General features: G+C 39.3%; 1 protein-coding gene across 1 annotated transcript; it reads left to right on the top strand.

Annotated features, from left to right (window-relative positions):
• The first annotated feature begins 4,361 nt into the window (after positions 1-4,361).
• Positions 4,362-12,111, top strand: FGB (fibrinogen beta chain). Its single transcript, XM_063336797.1, has 8 exons — positions 4,362-4,519; positions 6,106-6,309; positions 7,719-7,902; positions 8,495-8,722; positions 9,331-9,444; positions 10,013-10,135; positions 10,316-10,601; positions 11,510-12,111. Exons 1-8 carry the CDS (start codon positions 4,445-4,447, stop codon positions 11,736-11,738), a joined length of 1,443 nt encoding a protein of 480 aa, XP_063192867.1. The 5' UTR covers positions 4,362-4,444; the 3' UTR covers positions 11,739-12,111.

Here is a 12,111-nt window from a genome sequence, read left to right on the forward strand (position 1 = left end):
GCGCATCTTTTGCAGCCCCACCATCGCGTTCCTCTTCTTTACCACTGCACCAGCCGATTACTACGTCTGTCTTGGTGCCTGAGCTGTGAGCAGTTTGCAAACTGATTTGGGCTAAAAATAATCTGGTGCAACATGTTGGTTCAGACCTGTCCTCTTTATTGGCCATAGGGTGGCATTAGCCTGGGGTTATTTCTGGCAGACAAATTGCCTGCTTGACATAATGACCATCTCTTTTCTGAAGCTGATGGATCATTTCTGGCGTCTGCACTGGTAGTTTATATTTAGTTATTTAAGATATGGTGATAGCTAGAAATATGTTCCAAGTGGCTTTGAACCCAGTGCCTGGTCTGGGGTTGAAGTGGGGGTGAGATGTCCATTACTCCATGCCACTAACAGTGGAGGAGCTTTGCCAGCAAAGTTTCAGGCCAAGCCAGCCAAGTTTCATGTTTAACATTTCAGTAGTCACTCCGGTGGTGCCGGGGATCCCTGCCAGGTTTCGGAGCCTCTGCTAAAGGTCGTCACAGTACCTCGAGGAGGGGGAGTGTCATCTGTCCTTGCTTAAAGTGCAACCTAGCGTGCAAACTCCACGGGGCAGTGTGTCAAAGTGGGGCAAATCTGTTGGATCCTCCCGGGCTGGTGAGGTTAAATTGAAGATACGCAAGGTTAAAAACGAGATTTGGAAGACAAAGAATTTCAAACAATATTTTCTTTTTTTAAAGTTTACACACAGAGTAGTGTATGCCTGTTGATTGGTCGGTGGACTGATCAGTGGATTTGATGTGTGGAAATGGTTTAAGGGCTAATAACTGGCAACATACAGAGTGTCCTAATATAGTTGTTTCCTTTCTATTGTCTGTTGAAAGAAATCAGGCTTATTTTTACTGCCTTTTTAAAGGAAAACCCAATTTGAAATACAGATTCTTGTAGCAGTCCAAGAAAAAAATTCTCCATTAATATGTTGCAAGAAAACTTCACGTGCATGTGCTGTTTATTACTATTATTATTAGTGTTCACATTGCCCTGTAGTTGTTCTCATTTTTTTTCAAGTAAACATTCCCCTCAGAAATTTATAATCTCAGTTTATTTCCTATTGTTCTTGTATTGCTTTAGAAAATCAGAGGACAAATTAATCTCTGTAATAATTTAATTTTTTTCTAGAAGATTTAGTCTAAGGTGAAATTTAGTCCCAGAACTTCAATAAATCATGTCAGCAATGTTAATTAGAATATGCACTTTATTCATTTTCTTTATTATATGTAGCTACTTGATGTCTTTGTGCATGTCAGCTACAGCTGCAATTCTGCAAATAACAAACTAACTGTGTAATTTTTTATAAATCACTACTTAGAAGAAGGTGACTTGTAAATTGCATGTGCTTCTAGTGCTGTTTAAGGCCAAAGTGAACTGCCCCACTCAATATGTTTCAGAACTTGCTTGCTCCCAGAACGTGAAGGTAGCATTAATTCTCATTTATGAGAAACCTTTGAAGTAGTATTTGTTACCAGTAAAAGCAAGAAAAGAGGATGTTCATCTCAGCACAGGCGAACATTTAAGTTTACAGTATTCTTTTCCTAGCATGACACAATTGCAACACTAGTTGTTTAAATGGACATTTCTAAATCAACTCCTATTTTTAAATTTCATTTAACAAACGCTGCAGCTCATCGTGCACCAAGAAGGTTCTGTTCCCTCACCTCAAGACCACCTCGGGGGGCACATTCAGCTCTGAAGAGCTGTCATCCAGTGACCGTGACTGGCCTGATGGGGGTTTGTGTAAAGAGGGTTGCACCACTGGCGGGCACAGCGGCACAGCAAACACGAGGGGCAGCAGGCAAATAGTCGTTCCTCAAAACACACACATACGCCTCTGCCAGTAAGTGCCTTTTCAGTACAAAAATACCGTACAAAGGGATGTCCTGGAACACCAGCAGGTCCGCGTTGTATTATTACACGTCCCAATAGCAGGTGTGTTGTGGTATCGCTAGCACGTTGACTCCGGGAACAGCTTCTCATTAACCATACGAGCTGGAGGAGTCAATGTGAAGGAAAAAAGATTAGTTGTCCTGTTTTGAAGAGAAAGCATCTTTGATATAATTTTTAGAAGAAATTTAAGCCATGGTTTTGGTTGTTCCTAAGGCTTCATTCAATCCTTAGAAAGTGTCAGCCTAACCATAATGGTTGCAAGCATGAGAGAAAAATCACACAACCAGCATGTTAACTGACATCGATTATGTTCTGCTGCCAAAATGTTTTTCTATATACATTCTATACTGTCTGTTTGCCAGTATATATCGCTCTATGCAGTTTGAGATTGGGACTGGTTTTTGCTGATAAAACTCTCCAGGCAAAACCTTTGCAGCACAGACAAGGCCTCCGCTTTGCAGGTGAGCGGTCGTGTGATCCCTGTCCGGGGGCATCTCCTCATTTGACACAAAGCCGCAAACACTCTGTGGTATGAGATACGTGTGTTGTCCATGGTAAATCCCCAGGGAGACACAACCACCCAGCTCTCTTGGGGAAGCCAATGAAACGTACTGGTGCTGGGAGGGTCAAAGGCTGAGTTTCAAAGGGGAAATCCCATCTGAAGGCGGACGAAGCCTGGGGTTTTCCTGCACTGGGACTCTGCAGCGGGCTTGGGAGCTCCCGCGCCAACCCCCTTCATCTGGTCCCTGACACTCTCTGCACAGCCATGGCCACGCTTCTTCATAGCGGGGTGAAGAGTACTCAATGCCTGAAGGACACCATAAGTTACTGCAGAGCATGGGGATGGTTTCAGAATGGATTTAAAACAAATATCGTACATTTATCTAAGATTTGTTTGGACTGAGCCAGGATAATTTAAGAGTAAGTTGCTAGCTCAGGACTAGCGAGAACTTGTTCTGCTGTATCAAGAACTACCCGTAAGCCCTGGGCAAGGGTTCAGCATCACTATGTCCCTTTCTTATACGTAAGGTGAGGGTGACTGAACTTCCCTCAGAGGTACATGGGGAGAAAACTGCACGGAAGGTTGGGACATGCCCAGAATCAGTGATAATATCTTTGCTGGCATCTTTAAGTGGAAATAACATGTTAATGATGTCAGTTTTGGCCTTAGGCAGATTTCTTTAATGCCTGTAGGGAGAAGTTTGTGTTCTTCCAAATCTAATAGTGCTGGTGATGTCCTCATGCGAGGGATCAAACTCAGTGGAGTTAGAGCTCCTTGAGCCATGGCTGATTTTGGTCCAAGCTGATAAATAATTAAACCAGTCAGGTTAAACAGTTTTCATGTTTCGGGAATCTCCACAGTTTACAAAAATTCTGACAACAGCATGAATACAGGAAAAAGGCCTAAACCAAGCAATTTTAGGCATTCTCATCTATTTTACCATAAATTCTCCCACTCCATCAAGTTGGTCTTTGAAATGGAACCTCACCCACGGTTTGCGTCTCTTCATGTCTTCAGACATCGATATGAATGACTTCAGAAAAGTGTGCTGGCCCTCACTCAGCCCATTTTATTTCATTCAGTATATTATGATAATTTATAATGCAAAAGAAAATCACAGTATATAAAGACACTGAAATGTTAAAACTCTGCAAATATGAGAGCAGCGATATGCCATACTCTTAAAAAACATCAGAAAGCATGTTTGAGTATTCCACTATGATTACAAATAACTTCATGTTATATTGTTTTATCAGATTATTAAAAACATTTAAATAAAGTTTGACAGATATACTTTTTGTATTAAGAAAGGAAACCAGCAAATTAATATGTAAAATTTAATTATTTTTGTTCATTTACAATGTCATATTGTTAATGTAATGCAATAGCATTGTTTTATGCTTACAATATTCTTCTGATCTTTAATTAGATCAAAACAATGTTTTAATTCAAAATTATTAATGATATAATGAACATAATATACTCTTTGTTGCTCTTCTACTTAAAAGAGACCCAAAGACTTGCATACCTATCCAGGTACTGTCAGAACTATTTAGAAGAATGTAGCAATCTGTATGATGTGAGTTTAGTTCAAATTTAATATGATATTTCTGAAAGTTCAAATTTTCAGCAGAGAAAAAAAAAAAAAGGATGGTCACCTTTTCAACTGTTTTAAAAGACTTGTGATTTTTGAGAAAACAGTAACCTTGTGTAATCTGAGCAGGAGGTGCTTTTAAGGATTTAAACATCTATCTGATGCCAGCATCAACAGAGGTCTCTGGGACACATAGATAAGAGTTGTTCAGAGAAATTGCTCAACAACAAATGTATTCAGGCACACAGTGAAGAGAAAGGTTGAATATTAACAGAGATACAGTGATTGCTCAGAAGGGCTGGTCCTATCACTGTCAAGCTGGGAAATTAGGGTTGCTGCCTATATATATAGGAACAGAGGGGACCTTTCCTTGTCAGAGCTGCTGGTGGGAGAAGGTCACTGAGCTGCTCAAGCAATCCAGCACCATGAAACTGCTCCTGCTGTTCCTGCTCTGTGTTTCCTCTGTTAAATCTCAGGCCTCTAGTGACTATGACGATGAGGTTGTAATACTGATCATAATTACTAATAATTATAATAGTGAAAATTAATAATTTCATTTAATTGCATGCATGACTTAGCTTATGTGAGTTAGCTAAGTTAGAAGCTGTGGGGAAAAAATGATCCAGTGCATGTTCATGTTTCACTTGAGGTGTTCAAAGAAATAACCTTTTTATTATTTCTTCATGTATATGTAACTGCACAATAGTTATTTTCTGAGTTTGGATATATTGTCTTCGTATTTATTTTCTTTTTCTGTAGGGAATGAAGAATATCTGATGGTAAGATTAGTTATTTTGCTGAATTTATTTAAAGATATTAATTTAGCAATGTTGACATATGATATTACAGACAATTAATATCAGGTGCAAAGGAGTAGAAAAGTGCAATTAATCATGTCCTGTCTCAAAGACAGTAAAAAATTTTCTATGGATTCAGTAGACATTGAAAAAAAATTAACTACCCATTCATATAGTTTTACATTGGAAATGGAGAAGTAACAATTGTTAAACAAAAAGGCAAGCAATGAGGATCAATCTAAAATAATAGTTTAACCTATATTTAGTTTTGCTTAAGTAAAATATTTTAATGGGAAATACAATTTGGAATCTCAGTACATTTTTTATATTTTGAAAATCCCTGCAAAAATGAAATAGTAATTTCAAAGGGTAATCAGAAATGAGACTATTTTCTGTTATACAATCTAAGTATTTGTGTTGGTACATTGACTATTGATAACACTACGATGCTAAATAATTTTCAGCAATTTTGTGATTTGTATGCTGCCTACTTTTGAAACTACTTGAAGCCTCTGATCCTGTATCCTTTCAAATGGTTGTTATTTATAGCTAAGTTGGAGCGGGATTGGAGATGATTGAAGGTTTTGATTCAGTAGTTCAAGCAACTATTAATTCAAATGTTTTAGTTTCAACAAGCGCTTAGAGACCAGGCCTGTTTTCCTTGCTCAGCCTATTAGACTTTTTCATTTCTGGCAGAGATGGGGAATGTATGCATCAGACGGAGCTCTGAAAACCTACCCAGAGAGATGTTATTGAATGCTTTTCCTAATTCCATCAGTTAATAGCTGGCATGTGGCCTGAGACCTGATGATGTATTTGACTATGGCCTGATTTTCTGAGGCCTTACAAATTTTCTTGTAGCTCAATCAAAAGCTAGGACACTGATAACGTGATGCTGAATATTCTTCTTAGCCCTAAGAATGTCTAATTACTTTCTTTTTATCCTACTATTTCAAATTTCACGGTGCTTAGTGGCTCTGAACTATATAAATATTATTTCTTTGTCAGAATGAGCTATTAAAATATTGTTTTGCTTTGGTTTGAAGGTTTTTTAGTTTGTCTATATCTAGATAAAGGGAGTGTGACTAGTCTTACAAGGGAGGGCATAGCAATGACTTTTACATAATATCAGTATAATATTTCCATTATTACTTTTTCTATTCCATTCCATGGTTTTGCTTGCTGTTAAAAACACTGAAGAGTGCTGAATGGGTGCCTCCACCCTGTGCCTAGCATTTTACAATAGCAATCCCAGATTCAGAGAATTTCCTCTCCCCCTGGCTTTGCAGGATGACAGCCCCCAGCCCGACATTCGAGGCCACCGACCCCTGGACAAAAGGCGGGAATCGGCCCCCACACTCCGACCTGTGGCACCTCCCATCAGCGGAGGGGGGTACCAGCCCCGGCCCCCAAAGCGGGGGAAGCCAAGCGACAAGAAGGAACGTGTCGTCTACCCTGATGCTGGTGGCTGCAAGCATCCTCTAGAGGAGCTGGTGGGTGTCTGCCTGTTGATGCAGCTGATAACAGACTGTGCTTTTCTTCTAGCGTACCCAACACGGAGTTTTTGTTGCCAAATAAGCGAAGGTCGTTCATTTAAAGCAGCCTAACTTTGCTTCATTGTGCTTGAGTTTGGTAGGACTGCATTCAGAGGAGTAATGCCACAGAGTCCATGGGATTAGTCACGCAGTCAGACAGCATGCGGTGAAGATGGGGAGATGAGATTTGAACCGTAAATGAGGAAAGGAATTATCTGTGGGTTAGCCTGTGCTTTCCACGTGGCTTTGAATGGGTAACTATTAAGAAGGACAGAAAAAAGTTCCTCAGAAGTGCTGGCTTGAATTTCAGATAATCTCAAGGCACCAGGTTCAAGACCAGCTTGGACGGGTCTTTGAGTAACCTGGTCTAGTAGGAAGTGTCCCTGCCCATGGCAGGGGGGTTGCAACAAGATGATCTTTAAGGTCCCTTCCAACTCTAACCATTCTATGATTCTGTAATTCTATAACCCTAGGGACCAAAAAAAATGACCTCCCATGTTTTTCTTAAAATTTGTTTCGAACTGTAAGTATAATCTACCCTCAGTCCCTGCCCCAGCTCTCACAGAAGAGCGTCCAAGCATGCTGAGACCTACCATACTCCTCGCTGCCTTGCAGGAGTCTATCACACTCCCTGCTGTGCTCTCTGATGGAAAACGCAAGCTGTAACGATGCTGAGAGGCATCTTAGTGTCTGAGGGCAAATTTGAGCATGGAGGATTCCAACAAATGAAGTCTGTTAAAGCCGAATGAATACATGATTGTGGTGGACCCCCACTGCTGCCTGGGTATTTTGGTTCTCACGGGGCTTCAGAATTTCCCACCTCTTTTTAAAACACTGCTGTCCTTGAGGATGCGGCGCTTGTTGCAGAAGCAATGGTGCTCAGCTTCTTGAGATGATAATTTTTGAATGAATCGTATGTTGGTTTCACAAGAGATAAATATAATAAGGTGTAGAGAACATAGTTGATTCTCTGAGGCTAGTGAAAGAGGACAGGGGTAGATATAAACATGCACAGGCACCAGGTAGTTTCTGACAGGCTTTAGTCATAGTTCAGGTGGCCTAACACCATGAATATTTAACAATGCAGAAAAGTGAAAAGTAGATAGTAGACCAAAAATTGTGAAGAGAGAGGGCTTTCCCCAAGAGCTTCAACAAAAGAGCCCTCCTGGGGGAGCCTGGGCTCCTTCCTGACCTTCAGACTGCAGCTTCTTTGTAGAAGTTGAATGTCTTGAGTCCTTACCTAGATGCTTAAATGTCTGGTCTCACATTGCTAACTGTTCAGTGTGTTCAGAGGTACGGTCATTCACTGATGGGATTAGAAACCTTTTATCTTGACTTTTATTCACAGCCCTTTTTGATTTTTTAAGGGAGTGCTGTGTCCAACTGGATGCGAGCTGCAAACTACACTGGTAAAACAGGAAAAAAATGTGAAAGCAGTTGTTCGTGATCTAAAGGACAAAGTGAGCAAACTGTCTGATACCTCTACGACTTTCTATGAATACGTGACTGTTCTAGACGATAAATTGGTAAAGAGGCAAAAACAAAGACAAGGTATGCTATTTCTATGAATTACTAGTGTAAATGGTGTTGCAGTTCTATTGGCATTGCTACTGTTACTTGTTAATTAGACTTCCTAAAAAAAATCTGAAAGACAGTGGAATATCTAGAAAAGTAGGGTTCCATGACCATGTCCTCTTAAATCTTAAAAAAAAATCCTTTGAGAGAGGCAGAGGAATGGATCTCATACTAAGTCAAGATTCATATGAGGCCCCTAAATGTAAGGGTGATGTGTTCCCCCCTTACCTGCTCTCCTATATCCATCCAATCCCTTTATGCCCAGCTCCTGGCTTGGCACCATGGCTCCCTGCAAAGAAGCTAATTATAGTTCTTTGTCAGAATATAGCACCACTGATAAATGTACTAGCTAGCAAAGAAATAACAATACACATGTACCACTTTCCTGAGAATGTCTGCAAAGTTTTTGCGCACTTTGGAAAAGTAAGCAAAACCAAATGCCTATACTTCCTCCCTGCTAAGGAAAGAAGTGGCTTCTCAAATTGTGTTTACAGATTGCTCTTCATTATTTCGTAACTGGAAAAACATGTTGAAAAATAATCTGTTTTTCATCTCTTTGCTTTTCTAGACAATGACGATATACTTTCTCAGTACAACACAGAAGTGGAACTGCATTATAATTATATAAAGGATAATCTGGACAATAACATCCCGTCTAGCCTCAGGGTCCTTCGTGCAGTTGTGGATTCTTTACACAAAAAGATACAAAAACTGGAAAATGCCATTGCAACCCAGGTGGACTACTGCCGTTCCCCATGTGTTGTTTCTTGTAATATTCCAGTGGTTTCAGGCAAAGGTACTCATTCAACTATAATGACAGCTCTTCTCCCATTTGTATCACTGTGCAAATTGAGAGATGCATCATTCAATTGTTTTGAACATGCCTCTGAAGCTTGTGTCATTGATTAGGATAGCAGAAAAGAGGGAAAGTGGTCCTAAAGGAAAAAAATCTCTTATGGACACCTGTACTGGTCAGACCAAAGGTCCTTTTACCCAATATCAGTCTTCATTAGTGGCCAGTAGCATTTTAAAGAAATATGTGCTTCAGGGTCTTTGTAAGGTGGAGGTGATACATTTGTGACTATCAGTTGTACCTTTGTTTTTTTTCAGTCAAGAAAGGTTCTTCTTTCACAAGCTTGTCTAGTTCAAAAAGTCATCGGAAAGTATACATTCTTCCATCACTCAGTTTGAACTTTTAAAAATTCCCATTTGGAAAAGTAGAACACTGTTCTTTTCCCTGATTCTTTCACATGATGTATCACAGAAATCAAAATGGAAGTAGAATTATATATTTATATATATTTAAAATTGTTCCCTTATAATCAGCAAACTGAAGGATAAGAAGATTGTTGAAGAACAACAATCAGCTCTTTCAGTAACAGAGTCTCTGGTTTATTCTTGCAGAATGTGAGGATATTATCAGAAAGGGAGGCGAGGTATCTGAAATGTACCTCATCCAGCCAGATCCTTTCGGCAGACCATACAGAGTATACTGTGACATGGAAACAGATAATGGAGGTTAGTGTGAAATAACTATGTTTTAAAAATACTAATTAATATGGATGCTACAAACATTCGTATTAGTAATTTGCATTTTATACAAACGAACATGGACTTATAATTTTTGTAATTACTTGAGAATTAAGTCTGATTGACTCGTTCAGACAGGTCTTGTTGGACATCTTCAGATGTTCATTAGGATACTTACATAATGAAACTGCAAATAAATTGCTGGGATAGGCTTTGTAAATAAAAATGGATCTGACTATGACTAGAATGGACAATGCATGGGTGGGCAGACAAGGACAGCCTGGCTCTTTTCTTACTCTGCTGCTATATGCTAGATAAAAGATCAGGGTAAAAAGTCCTTCAAATTCTGCTTTTTCCAGCATTCCTTATGAAGCAAGGCGCTATTTGAGTATGAGCAAAAATGGCAAGGCTGAGCTCATAGGCAGTGAAAATTCAGACCTGCTGCAAGGAAGCCATATGTTCCACTTGCCTTGAGATGAAGATAAAGGGGCTGTATCTTAATGTTTCATGCTTCTTTCTTAGCAGCAATTTAATCTAAATACTGTCGCTCCTGCAGGCTGGACTTTGATTCAGAACCGCCAGGACGGCAGTGTTAATTTTGGAAGAGTATGGGATCAATATAAAAAAGGATTTGGAAATGTTGGGAAGAGTGGAGGGAAGAACTACTGTGATACCCCAGGTAAAACACCAAGCATGAAAGGGCTCTTCTTACTGAAACTGTTTTCTTATATTTCTCAAAGTTCTTTGATTTTTTTTTAAATTAACTAGTCCACTTTGGCAGACCTATAGGCAAATCATAAAGTTGCCTTGAATTTTATTGTGAAGTCTATTCACAGAGCTCTCACCGGTTGCTTCTCAGGTGAATATTGGCTTGGGAATGACAAAATCAGCCAGCTTACCAAAATAGGGCCCACTGAAGTTTTAATTGAAATGGAGGACTGGAATGGTGACAAAGTATCAGCTCATTATGGAGGTTTCACCATACAGAATGAAGGAAACAAGTACCAACTTTCAGTTAGTAACTACAAGGGCAACGCAGGGAACGCGCTAATGGATGGCGCTTCACAACTGCATGGAGAAAACAGGACAATGACAATTCACAATGGCATGTTCTTCAGTACTTATGACAGAGACAACGATGGATGGTATGTACTTGCATTAGACATTTAAAGTAAAAATAGAGCTTAAAGTAGAGCTGAATATAGAATATTTCTCTAATTTGCTGTTAGTTTTCATAGTATTTTGTGGTATCTTAAAATATGTTTTATCCCTGCAAGTTACCAGCCAAATGTCCATGCAGTTCTCTTGCCTTAGCCAAGGGCAGGTAAAACTATTTATTAGGTTAGTACTGCTCCACAATCAAGTAAGAAGCAAGCATGCTGAATTTTACTGATTCCGGGAATGACATTACCATAGACAAATCAGCAAATCTGGATGCAATAGATTAATTGTCAGAGATTGATGGTAGCAGTGCTGAGGACACTGTCTTTCTTAAGTAGGAATATTGGTACTCACTCCAGTAACACATAATGGGTCCTCAGGAAAGAGACTGTTAGCATGGCCTGTTTAAAAAACAAAGTTCTGCCTACTTAGAAGACAGGAGCTCAGTTGTAAAGTACACAATTTAGCACTGTATCTCTAAATTGTGTGCTATGTCTTTATCTTAATACCCAATTACATATTAATGAATAAAGGAATTGTTTAGACTGGGGAAGGCATGCATTTCTCATTGTTTTATATCTTTCAGTTGCATTGATATTGCAGTTATCATTATGAACTGCAAGTAATTGTAGTTATCAATCAGTAAACTAAGATGACACTCCCAAGGAGATGCATTAACTTGTTTTTCTTAGCTGCTTCATCTTCCAAGTGCACTGTGTAGCACACACTTGTGATGGTCAATATTTTACAGAAAGTTCAGAGAGGATATTAAATGTTTATTATGGTTTGACAATTTCAGTACAGGGGCGGGTGTATGTACTCCGTCGATCTGTTTGCTTAACACATCTGTTTGTTCTTCTGTCACTCTTAACACTTGCTTTTCTCTCATCAGGTTAACCACTGATCCAAGAAAACAGTGCTCCAAAGAAGATGGTGGTGGATGGTGGTACAACCGCTGCCACTCAGCCAACCCCAATGGCAGATACTATTGGGGAGGGACCTACAGCTGGGATATGGCAAAACATGGTACGGATGATGGTGTTGTATGGATGAACTGGAAAGGGTCATGGTATTCAATGAAGAAGATGAGCATGAAAATCAGGCCATACTTTCCACACTAGCCATTATCAAAATGTACAGAATCAGGGATTTTCTTTTAATATTTGTACATGGTTATCTTTTTAGCCACGGTGTTCAGGCTTGTCTTTACATATGAGAACCAAATATGTATGTACGAGCATATTGTGACCTAAAGTGAAAAGCTATGTCAACCGCAAATCAAAGTCTGACTGATGAAAATAACTCACAAGTGTGTTTTGTTGCATTTTTCATTTGTTCACAAGACAGAAGTAACTATTATAGAATAATGCTGATAAAAAAAACGCAAACCCAACTTGTTTCACTATTTTACAAGGGACTTCTATACCACCTTTGAAGAGGGAGAGGATTATTTTTAAGAGTTTTCTAAAAATTAAATAAAGCCTTAAAACTAAA

Source organism: Chroicocephalus ridibundus, chromosome 5 (genome assembly GCF_963924245.1).
Source record: "Chroicocephalus ridibundus chromosome 5, bChrRid1.1, whole genome shotgun sequence".
In the NCBI taxonomy this organism is placed as follows: Eukaryota; Metazoa; Chordata; class Aves; order Charadriiformes; family Laridae; genus Chroicocephalus; species Chroicocephalus ridibundus.